General features: G+C 33.4%; 1 protein-coding gene across 3 annotated transcripts; it reads left to right on the forward strand.

The window, feature by feature from the left end:
- Nucleotides 1-191: 191 nt before the first annotated feature.
- Nucleotides 192-8,539, forward strand: LOC110941600 (shikimate O-hydroxycinnamoyltransferase). Of its 3 annotated transcripts, XM_035990286.1 has the most exons (4): nt 192-559; nt 6,770-7,188; nt 7,491-8,409; nt 8,442-8,505. In XM_035990286.1, the coding sequence occupies exons 1-3, from the start codon at nt 349-351 to the stop codon at nt 8,367-8,369; spliced, it is 1,509 nt and encodes a 502-aa protein (XP_035846179.1). In that variant the 5' UTR covers nt 192-348; the 3' UTR covers nt 8,370-8,409; nt 8,442-8,505. The 3 variants fall into 3 exon arrangements, with proteins under 3 accessions (XP_035846179.1, XP_035846178.1, XP_022038950.1); XM_035990285.1 differs by having other exon boundaries at nt 7,491-8,539; XM_022183258.2 differs by lacking the exon at nt 192-559 and adding an exon at nt 6,557-6,687 and having other exon boundaries at nt 7,491-8,539.
- Nucleotides 8,540-17,459: the final 8,920 nt, after the last annotated feature.

Raw genomic sequence — 17,459 nt, forward strand, 5'->3', positions numbered from 1 at the left:
TAGGTTAGGCCTGGCAATCTTTGCCCAAACTCTCAGATTTGGGTCATTTTGGACTTTAAAAATAAACTTTCGGGTAATTTTGGGTTAGGCATTATTTTGAAGGGGGTCGACTTGGGTAAGTTGAAAAAAGGTTGTATAATCTAACGGGTCAAGATGGGCTATTAAAAATAGGAGGATGGGTCAGGATGGGTAATTGCCCTATCCAACTACAAACCCAACTCCCCGTATATTTGCCATTTTCTCTCGCAAATCCCATCCCACCTCACTTCCTCTGCATCATCTTCATTGGCAATAGCATCAGTTAATTATTCAAAAATCTCAACAACAATCAAATCGACCTCAAATCCGATGTTCAATTTCACAAATACCACCATTTTTACTGCCCCAAATAGTTATAACTTCCGTTGGTTCGCCGTCGTCGTCAATGCTGGAGGTTTACTATGTTCCTTTGTATTTGTTGTTAACGTGATGTCTGGGTGCAATGATGTTGAAGTAAAATTGTGTTCTTGCTCTACAACAGCGAGTCATTGGGGAAGTGATCGAGTTGAGAGAAAACTAGGTAATTAAATGTTGCCATTGACCCATTGTTTTCAATTGCTTGAGATCTCTGTTTTTTCTTCCTTTTTCACATTTATTAATAGTAAGTATGTTAACTTTTAAAATAAATTGAAGTTGTTGTTGGGGCTTTGAATGAAAACAGAGGTTAGAAACTACATCTACAAAGTATTTTTAGTGAGAGCTATGCAGTTTAAATGTTATTAATTTATTAATATTAGAATTGTTGCTAAATCTAAGTATGCAGTTATAAAATCTTAGGATTACATTTTTCAGAAGTTGGATATATTTTACAAAAGTTTCTGATTATATATACAGTGTATAGATAGTCATTACCCAAACCTATTTTGGGCAAAACCAATTCTGACCCAATCTAAAGTGACCCATCATGACCCAAACCCATTCTAACCCAAACCCATCCTGACATTTTTTTTCAATCGGCCCATCCTGACCCAAACTCATTCTAATCCATACCCATCCTGACCCAGCAACCAACCCAACCCAACCCGTCTATTTTGCCACCTCTACTTTAGGTAATTTTGATCTAATTACAATGCTATTGAGTTAAATTGGATACGTCAAAACACACGCTTTCATATTGTTAACGCATCACATAACGCGTGCGTTAATCCTTTCGATGATTAAAATGTACCCGTGTCACAACTCACACGTATCTAATTACTAGTTACTAGTATGCTATTATTTTTAAAACGTCGGTTTCTACAGTGCCTATGTCATGGTTGAATTTAATGCCGCCTAAAGAGAGTTTACGGACGTTCTAATCTCAGCGTCACACCTCAAAGTCCTTTTCAATTGAATTTTTCAGAGTTTTTGTTTGAATGTTTTGAAACTTTTTGTTTCTTTCCTTTAGTTATATACGCCCTTTCAAATCTGCAATGGGTTTTTTTTTTTCCTATTTGACCATCCAACTCAAAGTAAAGTAAATAATGTTTTCGCTTTGTTCTTTTTCTTTAACTACTTATCGACATAAAATTGAGTTATAGTGTATCACTAATGTATCTACTATTTAATTTGATTATGCTTTTTATATGGTTGTATCATTTGCTATTTAATTTGTACTGCATCTCAATATTTTACTTTTCTTTTCTTAAATTTTAGTGAGTTTTAATTTCTTTTCAAAAGTGTATTAATAACTTTTACTTTCATTTTCTTAAAGTATTAGTAAAATACATTATAACCTTACATTTTAGTTTAAATTTTAATAGACCCTATACTTTACTTTATACTTTTAACGTTAAAAAAACCCTATACTTTATAGATTTATCTAATTATTATTATTATTATTATTATTCTTATTCTTCTTCTTCTTATTATTATTGTTGTTGTTGTTGTTGTTGTTGTTGTTGTTGTTGTTGTTGTTGTTGTTGTTGTTGTTGTTGTTGTTGTTGTTGTTGTTGTTGTTGTTGTTGTTGTTGTTGTTGTTGTTGTTGTTGTTGTTGTTGTTGTTGTTGTTGTTGTTGTTGTTGTTGTTGTTGTTGTTGTTGTTGTTGTTGTTGTTGTTGTTGTTGTTGTTGTTGTTGTTGTTGTTGTTGTTGTTGTTGTTGTTGTTGTTGTTGTTGTTGTTGTTGTTGTTGTTGTTGTTGTTGTTGTTGTTGTTGTTGTTGTTGTTGTTGTTGTTGTTGTTGTTGTTGTTGTTGTTGTTGTTGTTGTTGTTGTTGTTGTTGTTGTTGTTGTTGTTGTTGTTGTTGTTGTTGTTGTTGTTGTTGTTGTTGTTGTTGTTGTTGTTGTTGTTGTTGTTGTTGTTGTTGTTGTTGTTGTTGTTGTTGTTGTTGTTGTTGTTGTTGTTGTTGTTGTTGTTGTTGTTGTTGTTGTTGTTGTTGTTGTTGTTGTTGTTGTTGTTGTTTTTGTTTTGTTGTTGTTGTTGTTGTTGTTGTTGTTGTTATTGTTATTATTATTATTATTATTATTATTATTATTATTATTATTATTATTATTATTATATACTACATTAAATCTAACCCGCTTGAATAATGTTTTTTATCATTTCCACTTAGTTATTCTTTTCTATATTTTACATTTCGATCTATTTTTTGTGAGTTAATGTGCGTGAGTGGTTCAACGTTTTTAACAATCCTGCACAACGGGCGGGGTACTAAATATTTGTTTAAGTAAATAACAACTAATAATTTTATAAATAATTTTTTTTTTGTCGTCACAGTAACCTTTTTTAATTTAACCATTCAAAATTTTCTTTTCTCTTAATATTCAAGTAACATTTTTAGTTATTCATGAATATTTGTTTAGGTTACGGTTTTCATTAATCTTAAATTACGTTTTTCTTATTGCAGTGTATCTTTTTCGTGATTTCTGAATATATCATTACAACGTGATTTCTTCTATGCTTTGATATGCAAACACATGTCATATAAATTTATATTTTAAACCGATGAGATAGGCTAAACATACCCCTTCACCCTCTCACATTCCCACATTTGATAACTCGTTATTATTAAAAACGAATTTTTAATTAAAAAAAATTAACTATGCGAGGAGATGGTTGGAAAAAATCAATCACTCAATTCTTCTCTTATTTTTTCCATTCTTCGTTAGTTCCTCCAACCTGTTTATAACTAGTAAGATTGTCCGTGCTATGCTGTGAGTTTTTGATCGATATCTATTTAGTTAAGTATAGCAACCGAAGGAAATATGCTCAAAAGAATATTGACACATGTTTTACATCGATCTAAAACCATAAAAATAAATTTAAATTAGACAGCTGGATAGGCTGATCTTAAATTAATTGTAAATGGAAACATAAACACTATCTTAAATATATCTTTAATGAAAATTTACGTCGAAACGTAAACCAACTTGAATTTATATTGTCACGTGCATAAAAATTAGCACGTAAGAAAAATAGTGTTTTTATTAAGTTAAAGAATGGTAAGGCGCGTTGCGACGGTGTCGAAACGTAAAGTGACTCGAATTTATACCGTCTAATGAAAACGTATTATATTTGACCCAACTCGTTTTCGAACAAAATTTATGTTAAAATGTAGACCAACTGAAAAACGTGTTATATTTTACCTAGCTCATTTCCGAAAAAAATAAAATAAAATAAAATTTACGTCAAAATATAGACCAACTAAAAACGCACACACACAAAATAATAAACATAAGAGCATATTATATTTGACCCAACTCATTTCCTAGAATACGTTGAAACATAAATCAATTTGAATGTATGCCGACACGTAAATAAAAATAAAAACGTAAAACTCAATTACAAATTCTTTAGAAAGTTAAAGAGGTTGTAAGTGTTAATATTAAATATGGAAGGTTAAAAAAAATACAAAAATATGTAAAAAAAAGTCAAAAACTTCCGGTTGATAATAATAACTAGTTTTTTTATCTCGCGCGTTACGGCGAAATCGAGCAAATGATAATGTAAAACAAACGTGATTTGAAAATAAAGCATGTTGTTTAGAAAGTCAAACCATTAGAACAATTTAGTTTATCATCGTTCCGTTTTATGATACCAAATAAATACTTCATTTTGAATATAACCTCGTTTTAACAAAATTTATAACGGAATGTCAGGGAAAGAAATCAAGCACAACTACGTACTTAAGTTTTTAGAAAAAAGTTATAAACGTAACTTATTAAAGAAGTATCAAATTAATCTTAATCGATAAATTAATATATTTAAAAAAAAGAAAAAACCATTATTAAAAAAAGGAAATAAATGTTTAAAAAAAGAAAAATATGCTATTAAAAGTAAATATAATAATGAGTTAATAGCAAAAATGGTCCCTGAGGTTTGCTCACTTTTGTCACTTTAGTCCAAAATCCAAAAATTTTAAATCTGGGTCCCTGAGGTTTGCATTTTGTTGCCATTTTAGTCCAAATTTCAAAAACTCCCTTTTTGACTGTTGCAACCAGCCTATTTTGTCCTTTTGTGCAGGGGTATTTTGGTCATTTTTATGAGTTATTATAACAAACTCAGATCAAGAACCCAGAATACCCCTGCGAGAAAGGACAAACTAGGCTGGTTGCAACAGTCAAAAAAGGAGGTTTTTGAAATTTGGACTAAAATGGCAACAAAATGCAAACCTCAGGGACCCAGATTTAATTATTTTGGATTTTGGACTAAAGTGGCAAAAGTGAGCAAATCTCAAGGACCATTTTGGCTATTAACTCTATAATAATAAACTATTATAATATATTAAGTAATAAAATAATAAAATAATAAAATAATAAAAAAAACTATATATTATTATAAAAATAAAATTACTATTTATCATCTCTCGAAATCAATATATATAATATAATGGTTATATAGATAATTTATAGTTTTTTTTTTGAATTATTGTTTTTATTTTGATTCCTATATCAATGACAAATTCAATTTGTATTCTTCTATAAATTATTTGTGGGTGTGAATGAATTAAAGATTGCAAGTAACGATGACTTTTGAAAATATCAACAAGATGGTTACAAACAGGCCTAACACCGTGCGTAGTCATTAGATTATGGGGCGTTTTTAAGCCTGAAAAACGTCCAAACATGCCCGACCATGGCCTCTAGGGGTGTATTTTTTTTTTTTTTTTGAATTTTGACTGTTTGGCGTTGTATTTTCCACGTCCAAGACGAAGACCATTGACCAATCACTGTTTTAGTTGAATATTATTTGTTTTAATAATTAAAAATAATAATTGGGTAATTATGAGAGTGCCACGTGTCGACCAACGCCCAAGGGTGAGGGCATTATTTCACTACGCCCTTTTCTTCAAAATGCCCCTTGGCTGACTAGGACAACACGTGGCGGACAACGCCCAAAGATGAAACATTATTTACCATAACCAATTAACCACTACGGATGATCTAAAATATTCTAGATGTTTACTTGGTTCAGGGTCCTTTTAAAAACAATAATAATAAATATTATTTTTATAGAGTAAAGATATCATACATATGGATCTTAACGTAACAAATGGATCTTAACGTGAGAAGTAAAGAAAGATTTTTTTTTTTTTAATTTTCCCCTAATTTATCAAACACGTATTTTAATCCCAAAATTTATAGAAAAAAATAATAATTCAGGTGTATCTACATTAGTAGAGTAATTATGTAATTACTCTAGAGTAACTATGATCACTCTAACATAATTACACATAACTACTCTACTAGTGTAAATACATAAAATTATTATTTTTTTTTTTTACATTTTGCAACTAAACATAATGCTTAGATAGATAAAAAATAATTCAAAAAACAATAAAATATCATTCTTCACTTCTTTTTATGTTAAGACTTATTTGTGTTTGATCTTTACACTAAATTTATAACTAACTTTGAGAACATAAAAATTTCATTATATAAAAATATCATTACTAATAAAGTTGTTACATATCAAGAACAGAGTTAAAACATATCGAGAACATAAAAATTTCATTATATAAAAAATATCATTACTAATAAAGTTGTTACATATCAAGAACAGAGTTAAAACATAAGAGGGCAAGGTGCAAAATATTTACTATGCACAACGTTATTAGAAAATAAAATAAAAAATAAAAGTTTTAAAAACATAAAAAAGACATTTAGAAAAAAAAAATTCTTTAAAAAAATCAATAAAAAGGTTTTTAGAAACAAAATGACAAAAGAACAAACAAAAATTTGTTTAAAAAGATTTGAATTGTATTAATGTGAAACTTGATGGAGAGTGTTCGCTTAGTAAAAATAAAAGGAAAATAGGGGTGTCTTAAACGGACCCGTCGTCAGTGGCAGATCTAAAAGCTTTTTTTTATTGGGTTTCTTTTGGTAGATTTTCACGAATTCCTACTATTTTTTTTTTCCAAATCATAAGAGGTTCTCATAATTTTCTGCATTTTTTTCAAACCGAATGAATTTCTAGGAACCCATAAAAGTGGCCTAGATCCGCCCATGGTTGCCACGCATTGCTGATTCTCACTAGTTGTTACTAATTTTGAAATTGGTTTAGAAAACTTATTTGAAAACAACCCATTTTCCACGTAAAAAAAACCTTTAATAAATGCCACAAGTCTTCTACAGCACCTAACCACACAATGGATTTGGTCTCTCATATAAGTTATATATAAGCCACATATGAGTTTCAGAAGACCACCTGGGAAGAAACATCTGTAACAGGTTTAATATTTAAACTGAGTGCATGTATCGATAATGCTTTTTTATATATGATCATATTCTTACAATTATTTACTTTTTGTAGTGAATATCAAGATGAAGGTGGTGGTAAGAGAATCAACTATGGTGACTCCAGCTGAAAAGACACCTATGACAAAGCTATGGAGCTCTAGCCTTGATCTAATTGCCACCAACATTCACACACTATCTTTGTTTTTTTACCGGCCTAATGGTGCTCCCAACTTTTTTGATACGAAAGTGATGAAGGATGCTTTGAGCAAGGCTTTGGTTGCATTTTACCCAATGGCAGGCCGATTTAAACACGACCAAGATGGTCGGGTTGAGATCGATTGTCAAGGACAAGGAGCGTTGTTTTTGGAAGCGGATTCTGATGGCGTTATCGATGATTTTGGTGACTTTTCACCCAATTTGGAGACCTTGAAACTCGTTCCGAACTTTGATTATTCATTGGGAATTGAATCATATCCTCTGCTGGTCGTGCAGGTATACAACCACTGGAGTTGGTGGTCCAATGGCAAGGCAAAACCTTTTAATACACTTAAGTGTGAGGTTTTGGCTTGAAGTCTCACGAGATGAAATTAATTCGACTTTGAAAAAAATATAACATATTACATATTTGAAAAATATTTCTACGTAGATTTGACATGTATATATTTAACAATTGTGTTTCAGTATAAAACATATTATGAATTTGAAAAATAGTTCTACATAAATTTGACATAAAATTTGAAAAATAGTTCTACATAAATTTGACATGTATATATGTAACAATTGTGTTTGAGCAGGTAACATACTTCAAATGCGGCGGGGTTTCGCTAGGAATTGGGATGCACCATCGTGTCGTGGATGGGACGTCTGCGTTTCACTTCATAAACACATGGGCCGATACGGCCCGTGGGCTTGACATAACTCTCCCACCCTTCATAGATCGGACCCTCCTTCGTGCACATGACCCACCACAACCCGTTTTTAAGCACGTTGAATACCATCCGGATCCAACCGTGAACTCTCCGCTCCAAGTCCCATCGGGTGAAAGCAAAACCGTCTTCTCAGTTTTTAAGTTAACACGAAACCAACTTGATGCACTTAAAGCAAAGTCAAAGGAAGATGGTAACACGATCCGCTACAGCTCTTTTGAAATTCTCTCGGGCCATATTTGGAAGTGCGTGGGTAAAGCCCGTGGGATGCCAGACAATGTGAAAACCAAGCTCTATTTCTCGGTAGATGGGCGGGCCCGCTTACAACCGCCACTTCCACGTGGCTATTTCGGTAATGCTGTCTTCACAGCCACTGCTATAGCGACAGCTGGCGAAATTCAATCCAAACCTTCGTGGTACGCTTCAGGTAAAATCCACGATGCTTTAGCGATGATGAATAACGATTATCTAAAATCGGCTATCGATTATCTGGAAGAACATGATTGTCACAAGCCCGAGGTTTCTTATAAGTACACGAATCTTCAAATAGTAAGTTGGGCTAGGATCCCGATTCACGACACCGACTTCGGATGGGGCCGGCCAATCTTCATGGGCCGTACAGGGATCCCGTCAGCGGGTAAGTGTATTGTTTCTCCAAGCCCGATAAACGATGGGAGCTTATCGATCGTCATTGGACTAGAAGTTGAACAAATGAAGCTTTTCAGCAACTTGTTGTATGAAATTTGATATTGAAGTTTGATACGTTCAGCATGCAACAATAATTCATCTTGTATCAATAAGATACTTGCTCATATAGAGCTTGTATCAATATGTATGTATCGTTTGTAAAATTCCAATAATAGTTTCTCCACCGTCACTTCTTGTTATTACTGAAATATAATTAAAGTTTAACGAAATTATAATAGTGTGGTTTATGTATATTTTATCATGGTTTCCTTTGGATATTCGAAAACACATGGTAAAATAGTTATGTGAACCGATAAGAAATTATGTTGTGTTCTTACTAGATTTTTTAATATTTAAGCATGGAACATGTTTGAGTGAATGGACTCATGAAGCACGTTGTGTACACAACTTTTTTAGTGGCTCTAACAATATTGAATTCATATCCACTGCCTATAATTATCTTAATCTTACCAAATTACATTACTCATTTTACAATCCAAATCTTGAATTCTTTCCTACTTGATGATTTCAAAGTCTGACTTGTTGGAAATTTGGAAAAAAAAGTGAGCTGAAATTAATTTAGTAAAATTATTAATGAGACTCTTCATGGTGACAAACTTTTGAGTGAAGTTTTTTTATGTCATTTGATTAACTTTTATTAGAGTTTTATGTCTTTAATTAAAGAGTTAATTACTGTTTTCGTCCCTGTGGTTTGTCAAAAATCACTATTTAAGTCCATTAGTTTAAAAATTGCGATTTCAGTCCCTGTGGTTTCACTTTCGTAACCATTTCAGTCCCTGTGGTTTCACTTTTGTAACCATTTCAATCCATTTATTTTATTAGTACAAGGACTGAAATGGTTACGAGGTGGACTGAAATGGTTACGAAAGTGAAACCACAGGGGACTGAAATCGCAATTTTTAAACTAATGGACTGAAATAGTGATTTTTGACAAACCACAGGGACGAAAACATTAATTAACTCTTAATTAAATCTCTAATTAAGTGAAAATCTGAAAGTGTGCGCGGATCGATAAACAAGCTGACATCGCTCTTGATTCATCACAAACTGAGTCGGGTGTGGTATGAGCCAAACAACCAACAAAAATGAACAAGATAGAAGATGTAGAAACTGATTTTATTGATAATCAACACGGATTACATGCCGAAAGAGTTTACATCTTTACATTAACGCCCCTTATCCAACCCTTGGTGAGCACACCTAGGGTTGGTGACTCACACCAACAACCCCCCACACAAATGAAAAGGTCCAACTATTTATAGTGTTGGGAGGTTTACAACCTATTGTAGTCCGGATGAGTCATGAAATCTAACTAGTCGTCACTAGTGAATTCTTGTAAGGTTTCGCATGAAACCTTTCGTAAGGTTTCGCATGAAACCTAACCTTTAACATCATTTGCATAGCAACAGTCACAAATCATACACCAACAAATTCCCCTTTGACTGTTGCTATCAAATCTGTCAATCACTGATAATCATCACTTACGAATCATGCTTCAACAAATTCCCCCTTGACTGATGATATCAGGTGTGTTTTTCGTTGTCTAGTGTCTTCGTGTCTCCTCCGATAAGCCAAAGTCTTTCATTTCAGATTTCACCCTCAAAGTAGGTTCCTCCGGATTAATCCGAGATTCCAACTCAACTAGCAACTCTCCCTCTAGGTAAGCTTTTTGTCTCATTAATCACCTCTACTATAATTGGTATATGATAAAGGTTCAATCCACCACTAGTCAGCTTCATCACGAAGACAATGCACAGTCTACAAACATGAGTTCTATAATGATCATCGGAGATATCCAACAGTCTTCAATTCGGTTTTCATTCCTAGTTAACCCCACCCTAAAAGGTTGCTAAGTAAGCACCCTTAATCAAGTTGTCTATCCGAAACATGTCTGGATCCCAAATGAGAAATTGAACCACAACTGAATCATGTCGAATCTTTAACGTGATATTGACCATTCTTTGACTTTGAGCGAGCTCCATTTAACTCAGATAGGCCCAAATAGTCATAATCGAATAAAGGACCAGCGTTGAGTCTTATTCCCGGTACAAGTGACTACCCACAATAATCATTAGAAACCAGCCAATGGATCCATGAAATTAATTTTCCCAACAAACTTTTGTGGTTCAATAGTTACATCCGGCCCAATCTCAAGCAACTGAGCATCAACCGCTCTAAAATTCCATTTCTTTTCCAGAAAAGTTTAGGTAGGGAATTTTCGGTATCAATGAAGGTTTTGGTAAGGAAGTTTAGTATCAAGGAAGGTTTTGGTAAGGAGGCTTCGATATCAAAGAAGGTTTTGGTAAAATAGTGATATAGAAACTTAGTTTCGGTATTCATGGAAGTTTTGGTATGTAAGCAAATTTTGGAAGATATTTCTGAATGAAATCTTGGTATTAGAAGAAATTTCTCAATTTTTTGACATCTGAAATTCGGAAGATATTTCAGACATCAGAATTTCGGAAGATATTTCTAACATCATAAATTTCGGCAAATATTTCTGAAATTTTGGTAGAAGAAATTTCGGTTGTGAAAGAAATTTCGGTAGAAAAAGAAATTTCAGTACGCAGAAACTTCCTCGAACATAGAAATTACACTTTTTGTAAATATAAACTTCTTCTAATGCGGAAATTATACTTTCTGTATTCTTCGAATGCAGAAATTATACTTTGATAAAAAATATCAGTTCTTCCTTCTTCAACCTTTGTTCTTCGGCTCGAAACTTCAAAAAAACCACAATTCTTGCAAAATAATCCGAAATCCACCAAAACACTCGTACAAACTAACCAATAACACCCAAAACACAATCCAACATTATCAAATCACCTAAAAACCAATTGAAATGCCTCAAATCAACCAACCCCCCCCCCCCCATTTTCTTCATAACGTAACATCTCTTGGTGGATTTCTAGATCTGAGCCCCGAATCAAGAGCACTGATGAATCGGTTGATTGTTAGACACAACCGATTCGATAACCTCACGTTGATAGTACATGAAAGTGTGCGCGGATCGATTAACAAGCTCACATAACTCTTGATTAATAAAAAACCAAGACGGGTGTGGTATGAGCCAACCAAACAACAAAAATGAACAAGATAGAAGATGTAGAAACAAATTTCATTGATAATCAACATGGATTACATACCGAAGGAGTTTACATCTTTACATTAATGCCCCTTATCCAACCCTAAGTGAGCACACCTAAGGTTAGTGACTGATATACTTGAAAATTCATATATTTTTACCTCAATTATCCTTCCATTTTTTGTAATTTTTTAATTATAAATCTTCATAAATTGGTACTTAGTTGATTATTTTGTGAAGTTTGCAGTGTTCGGTGAGAGTTTGGATTGTTGTGGGTTGGTATTCGAGCTTAGGAGTCGGGAGAAAAAGATAGAAGGATTAAAGAAACTGCAAACTCCAGTTCTAGGAGGACCGTTTAGACAGCTCAACAAGGTCCTCCTACAAACCTTTCACTTCAGCCTGCTCTAGGAGGACTGTCTAGATACTTCAACACGGTTCGTGCTCATCAAGTTCTAACATTGGATCCTAGGAAGATATTTTTATGTTGTTGTGTCATTCTCCACAACCTTACTCTAAGAGGACTGTTTAGCCCAGGAACACGGTCCTCCTGCAACTTCATTTCTCTTCAGCCAGCTCTAGGAGGACCATTTAGACAACCAAGACGGTCCTCCTAGAGGCCCCCCGAACAACAGTGCCTATTTAAGCATTTTAGGGTTTTGCAACAAAGGAGGGCTGGGTTTGGGACATTCTTGGTGACATTTTAGAGCGTTTTCAAGGCATTTTCATAGATCGGGCTTGGATTATTTAAGTCTGGTGATTATAGGTTGGTTATCAACTTTAGTTTACGGTTTTCACTAGTTTTAGACCCGTTTATGTTAGATTTGTCTAGATTTGGTCTTGTAATGTATCTTGGAGCCATGATTGGCTAGATCCACTATATGATTGTCTAGATTAGGGTGAATAATGAGACTTGTTGATTGATTATGGGATTTTGGATCTTGTTTAGGCATTTATTTACGTGAAAATCGAATCTTTTTGGGTTTTTGTTGCAACTTGTCACCATGATTATGTTTGATCTGTATTTTTCTATCCACATGTGATCTTGGTTTATTGACTTTGTGTTTTTAGACTATAAATTGCATGTTTTTATCGTTAGCTTTGTGTTGATGATTTGATAGGTTGACTAGTCGACTCGACTTAGGATCTAGAAAATGCATGTTAAACTTAACCCGGTTTGTTACCTACCTTGAGACCGGGAGGAGATAGGTTGTAGGTTTGTTAGGTTTTATTGATTTATAGTTTAGAAATTGCACGAGAGCGAGTTTCCTTCCCGATATCCTTTTCACCCGCTACATTTACCCTTAGGACTTGATTCGCTCCTCAATATCATCCGGTATTTTGAGATTAGTGACACTGAGAGGAGATCTTATCTTTGGGCGTGTAAACATTTATTGCATGGTGAGACTGAGAGGTGATCCATTCTTTACCCGGTGAGCTTCACGCGACTTTTATGTTTTGCTTAGTTATCCTAGTGAGACTGAGAGGAGATCTAGGATATTGTTGTAATTCTTAAATTAGTTATATCTTTAGATCCTGGTGGCCTTTCAAGTATCCGTTTCCCTATCACGTATAGCCTTCTCATTAGGATTCCCGATCTAGACAGTCATTACCTCCTTATCTGATTCTTCGTGTTCCGAGCCTACCTCTTGCCTTGATTGTTTTGATTTCTTGTTTACTGCTTTTCTTCATTTGTTAGTTTAGTAGAAAATCATGCTTATTTGCCTAGACTAGGACTCGACAGAGGTTGAGTATCGAGGGCTGCATATTAGTGTCCATGGATTGATACTCGGTCTTACCGACTTTATTACACTACGACCGGTACACTTGCAGTGTTGTGTGGTTTAGCTTGGTGATTCCATTTTAAAACCCCGATTGTGTGAGATACAAATTTTATATATACACCGGTACACATCAGTGACTCATGCCAACACCCCCCCCCCCAACACACACACACACACACAAATGAGGAGGTCCTAACTATTTATAGTATTGGGAGGTTTCTTATGGGCTTTCTAACTTAGGCCATTAGAAACTTATAAACCCAAACACCAAGTACAACTTATTGTAGTGTGGATGAGTCATGAAATCTACCTAGTCGCCACTAGTAATTTCTCATAAGTGTTCACATGGAACCTAACATTTAACTTCATTTGCATAGCAACAGTCACAAATCATGCACCAACAAATTCTCCCTTGACTGTTGCTATCAAATTTGTCAATCACTAATATCAGTCACAAATCATGAATCAACAAAATTTTCACCACCAATGGCTCTTGAAAAAATGGTAGGCTTTGTGTCTCATTTTAGGATACTAATGAAATACAAGAAAAAAATACATAAGTATATACATGAATAATTCTTAGAGAAGAAGGATCACTTGAAGACCCATATATTGGGGAACTATAGAGAGCAGTTCTCTCTACTAGATTCCGTCACCTTCGCAACTGTATTCGTTCTATAAGTTCAAATACTATAATTTTACAATATGTAACCTCGTGTATGTAACCTTTTACAGCAGTACATACTGCTTCGGTTGTTGTACCCTATGAGACAGACACGTTGTCTAAGTGAGGCGTGAAATCTGTTTTTAGGGACCCGTGTTGAACATGATCCTCAGCCACAACCGTCAACGCCGTTTGCTTATTTTTTTCAGTTGAAGACTTTGCAGTGAAGATCAAATTGGGAGACTACTCACTAGTTTGAATCATTTTGATATATTTGAAGACTTTGCAGCCAAGATCGAATCAGGAGACTACTTGTTTTTTGAATCATTTTGATATATTGTGAGTTTATTTACAAATTTGTTTAGTTCGTTTATTAAACAAACAGTTGCGTATTATGAAATTCCTAAATAATAAAAAGAATATTTTTATTTATTTTATATTTTTTAATAAAAAGTGTACACTTCTCCTACAATATTAAAACATATTTCGTGAGATTGTTCATAACAATCAATAAACCCTTATATTATGGGATTTGAGTTCACAAAATGGTTTAAAAAATAATTTTGTTTGAAATTTTCGGCTTAGTTTCCAAACAAATTTTGGGAAATGTATGTAGTACACGTTTTTTATTTGGCAAAGTTTGGTATACAATCGTGAATCCAAATTAGCGTTTTACAAACGTAAGCATTATGATTCATTCATTGAATTAAAACGCTTTCGACAACCGTTTTAATATTCTAACATGTGCGTTAGATCAAATAACGTTTTATGATCACAATTTTTTAACGTGCACGTTAGAAGTTCTTATTTTTTATTTTTACATGTGTGTTAGAAATGTCAGAATATAAATATTTTAAAATGTTTTGTGTAAACATTTTATGAGGAATAAAAACCCTTTTCTGTTTCTTTCTTTCACGCATAAATAATTGAAATCAATTATCTTCTAACATGTGTGTTAGAAACAGTTCATAAAAATCCGTTAGATTTAAATCGACTTGTAATCGTTTATTTTCTAACATATTATTAGAAATGGTTTATTTTTATGAATCATATATATGCTAAAAACATTTCATATTAACGTTTTATATTTTTAAACGTGCGCGTTAGAACTCATTTTAATTTTCTAACATGTGTGTTAGAAAACATTTATCACTAATACGAGTTTAGATACGATTTATTTTATAACACCAAATATTTGAAGATGTTTCATGTAAAAGAAAATCCTCTAGCATGCGTGTTGGAATTATTTAAGTTATTATATGTTTGTTAGAAAGGATTTATTTTATAAACCACAATGACCGGAAACACGTTTATGTAAACATTTTACTATTTTAGTGTGTACAATATAATGATTAAAAAACATTTCTTTTATAAACTATATTTTTGGAAAACGATTTATTTAAACGTTTAACTTTATAACGTACGCGTTATAACATGTTCTTTTTTTCTAAAATGTGTTAGAAACTGTTTTATTACATGTGTATTAAACCGAAACCATATAAAGTGTTTGATGTTTTGGGTTTTTATATTTAATTTAATAAACTCTAATTGATACCATTAATATAATATATTACAAAATCAAGGAAATGTTTATAATGAATTTAAAACAAAGTTTTGCGTAGTTTTAAATTATAATAATTCAAAACGGATCGCTACTCTTGCTAAAGTTGCATATGCTGCACCAAAGTAACATTCTCGGGGATGCTATATGGTGGAAAACAACTTGGTGTTGTTGTGAACTAGACTAATTGTTCAAGCTTCACTACTTAAATGTAGTCCTTGTAACAACCTGGTGTTGTTTTAAGAAGATTTGTGATTGTTCGAGTTTAAAGTTTCACGATGAAATGAGGAGCTTATATTTACGAGTGCATAGAGTCTTATTGACGGAGTACCTGAACACATGCCATGAGACGATATCACCGCGATAATTTGGTTGGATGATAAAAGTGTTAAAGATAATAACACTATGAAATTTGATGTCTAGATATTGTCTACGTATCCGTTTAAATAGTTTAAAGTTTTTTCGAATGTATTTTATTTCTTTGTGTCCAATACATTCGAATAACACATGTAATTTTTACAAAGAAATAAATCAACAATGTTTAAAGAATTTGGTTTTTAAATGGATAGTACACGAAAAGCTTTGGACATAAACAACTTGAGCATTGTTGCATTGACTAAAAGTCAGATACGGTACATCAAATGTCTTGAAACACCATGAGAGAGTCATGAAAGTATATGGGGAGTGTATTGAAATGAAATACACAAGTACGATACATATCAACATACTTCATTAGAAGTCATCGTAAATCTCACAAGTTTGAATTATAACATATGAAAGTAAAAGTACTATAATGTTATTGTAAATGGTATTAACAAATTTGGTGAGATTTATTGTAAGTGATGGAGGGCAGGTGGATGCGTCTATCACCTCCATTGTTGTTTGAGCTAAAGGGGGATTTAGCCTACATTTTGGAAGAGTATTTCATACTAGCTTATTGTTAAAGTAACATAAAAGGGAATCGATGCATTATGTAAAGCAAACTCAGTGGAGCCATGTTGTTTAGCGTCAATCTAATTGACAGTGTCTCCACATAATAGTGATTGTGCCCTACCATGACTCGGTTCACCTGAATGACTCAGATAAGACGTTTGATAAAGTCCTATGGGTAATGGTGAAGCCTTGGAGATCAAAGGCAAAAAGGTTATGTTCCTAGACTGAATAATGGAATATACATGCTTGTGTAACATACATATGAGACTAGATGGAAAAATAAAATCTCATGGTTATGTCTAAATGGTGTGTGTTGGGTGTGATATGTTTTTATTGATATTTTAAACCCTTTTTAACACATTAGTCAAGTTTTAAATTTATAAAACATGATATTCTACTAACACTAAACACACACATGGGCAAGTGCACCCATCGTGAGCATAGTATAGCATTGGTAAGATACCGAGGTCGTCCAAGGACACAAGAGCTTTTAATACCGGTTTATCCTCAACGTCTAATCAAATCAAATTTTTTAGAAAAGGTTAATAAAAACTAAAATGCTGAAAAATAAAAGTAAAAATAAAAACAAATAGACAAGATGAATCACTTGGATCCGACTCGCCTTTAATGTAACCTTTGATGATTTCCGCACTTTTGCACTTTTTAAGAGATTATCTTAGTTATAGGAGTAGGCCCCTCTTTTGAAGGTGACGTCACCCTCAACCCAGTGGTTTGAGTCAGCAAGGATACAATCCCAAAGGGTCGGAATATTGGAAGATAATTAATTAAGTTATTAATGCGTAAAGTGGTAGGCCCCTCTTTTGAAGGTGACGTTACCCTCGGCTAAGTGGTTTGAGTCAGCAGGGATACAATCCCAAGTAGCCGGTTTAATGTATTAATAGTTGTTTACATATGAGGGGATCAATCCATTCGCACCCCCGCCATCCAATACCAGTGGGTATTAAAAGGGGTCCTAGTAAGCTTGACCCATGTCCTTGCCGGATCTATACACTGAACAAGGCAAGAACCTTACTAAACCATTCCCTTAACCCCGACCAGGTAGCTAACCTATCTCTATATAGACCGTAGAGATATGAATGATGAA

This window comes from Helianthus annuus, chromosome 5 (genome assembly GCF_002127325.2).
Source record: "Helianthus annuus cultivar XRQ/B chromosome 5, HanXRQr2.0-SUNRISE, whole genome shotgun sequence".
NCBI classification, from domain to species: Eukaryota; Viridiplantae; Streptophyta; class Magnoliopsida; order Asterales; family Asteraceae; genus Helianthus; species Helianthus annuus.

What these genes read in the sequence shown, in the direction of transcription:
- LOC110941600 (XM_035990285.1), top strand. Translation starts at nt 349, where the DNA reads ATGTTCAATTTCACAAATACCACCATTTTTACTGCCCCAAATAGTTAT. An exon ending in TCGAGTTGAGAGAAAACTAG is followed by an intron (nt 560 to 6,769) that starts GTAATTAAATGT and finishes TACTTTTTGTAG; the next exon opens with TGAATATCAAGATGAAGGTG. An exon ending in ATCCTCTGCTGGTCGTGCAG is followed by an intron (nt 7,189 to 7,490) that starts GTATACAACCAC and finishes GTGTTTGAGCAG; the next exon opens with GTAACATACTTCAAATGCGG.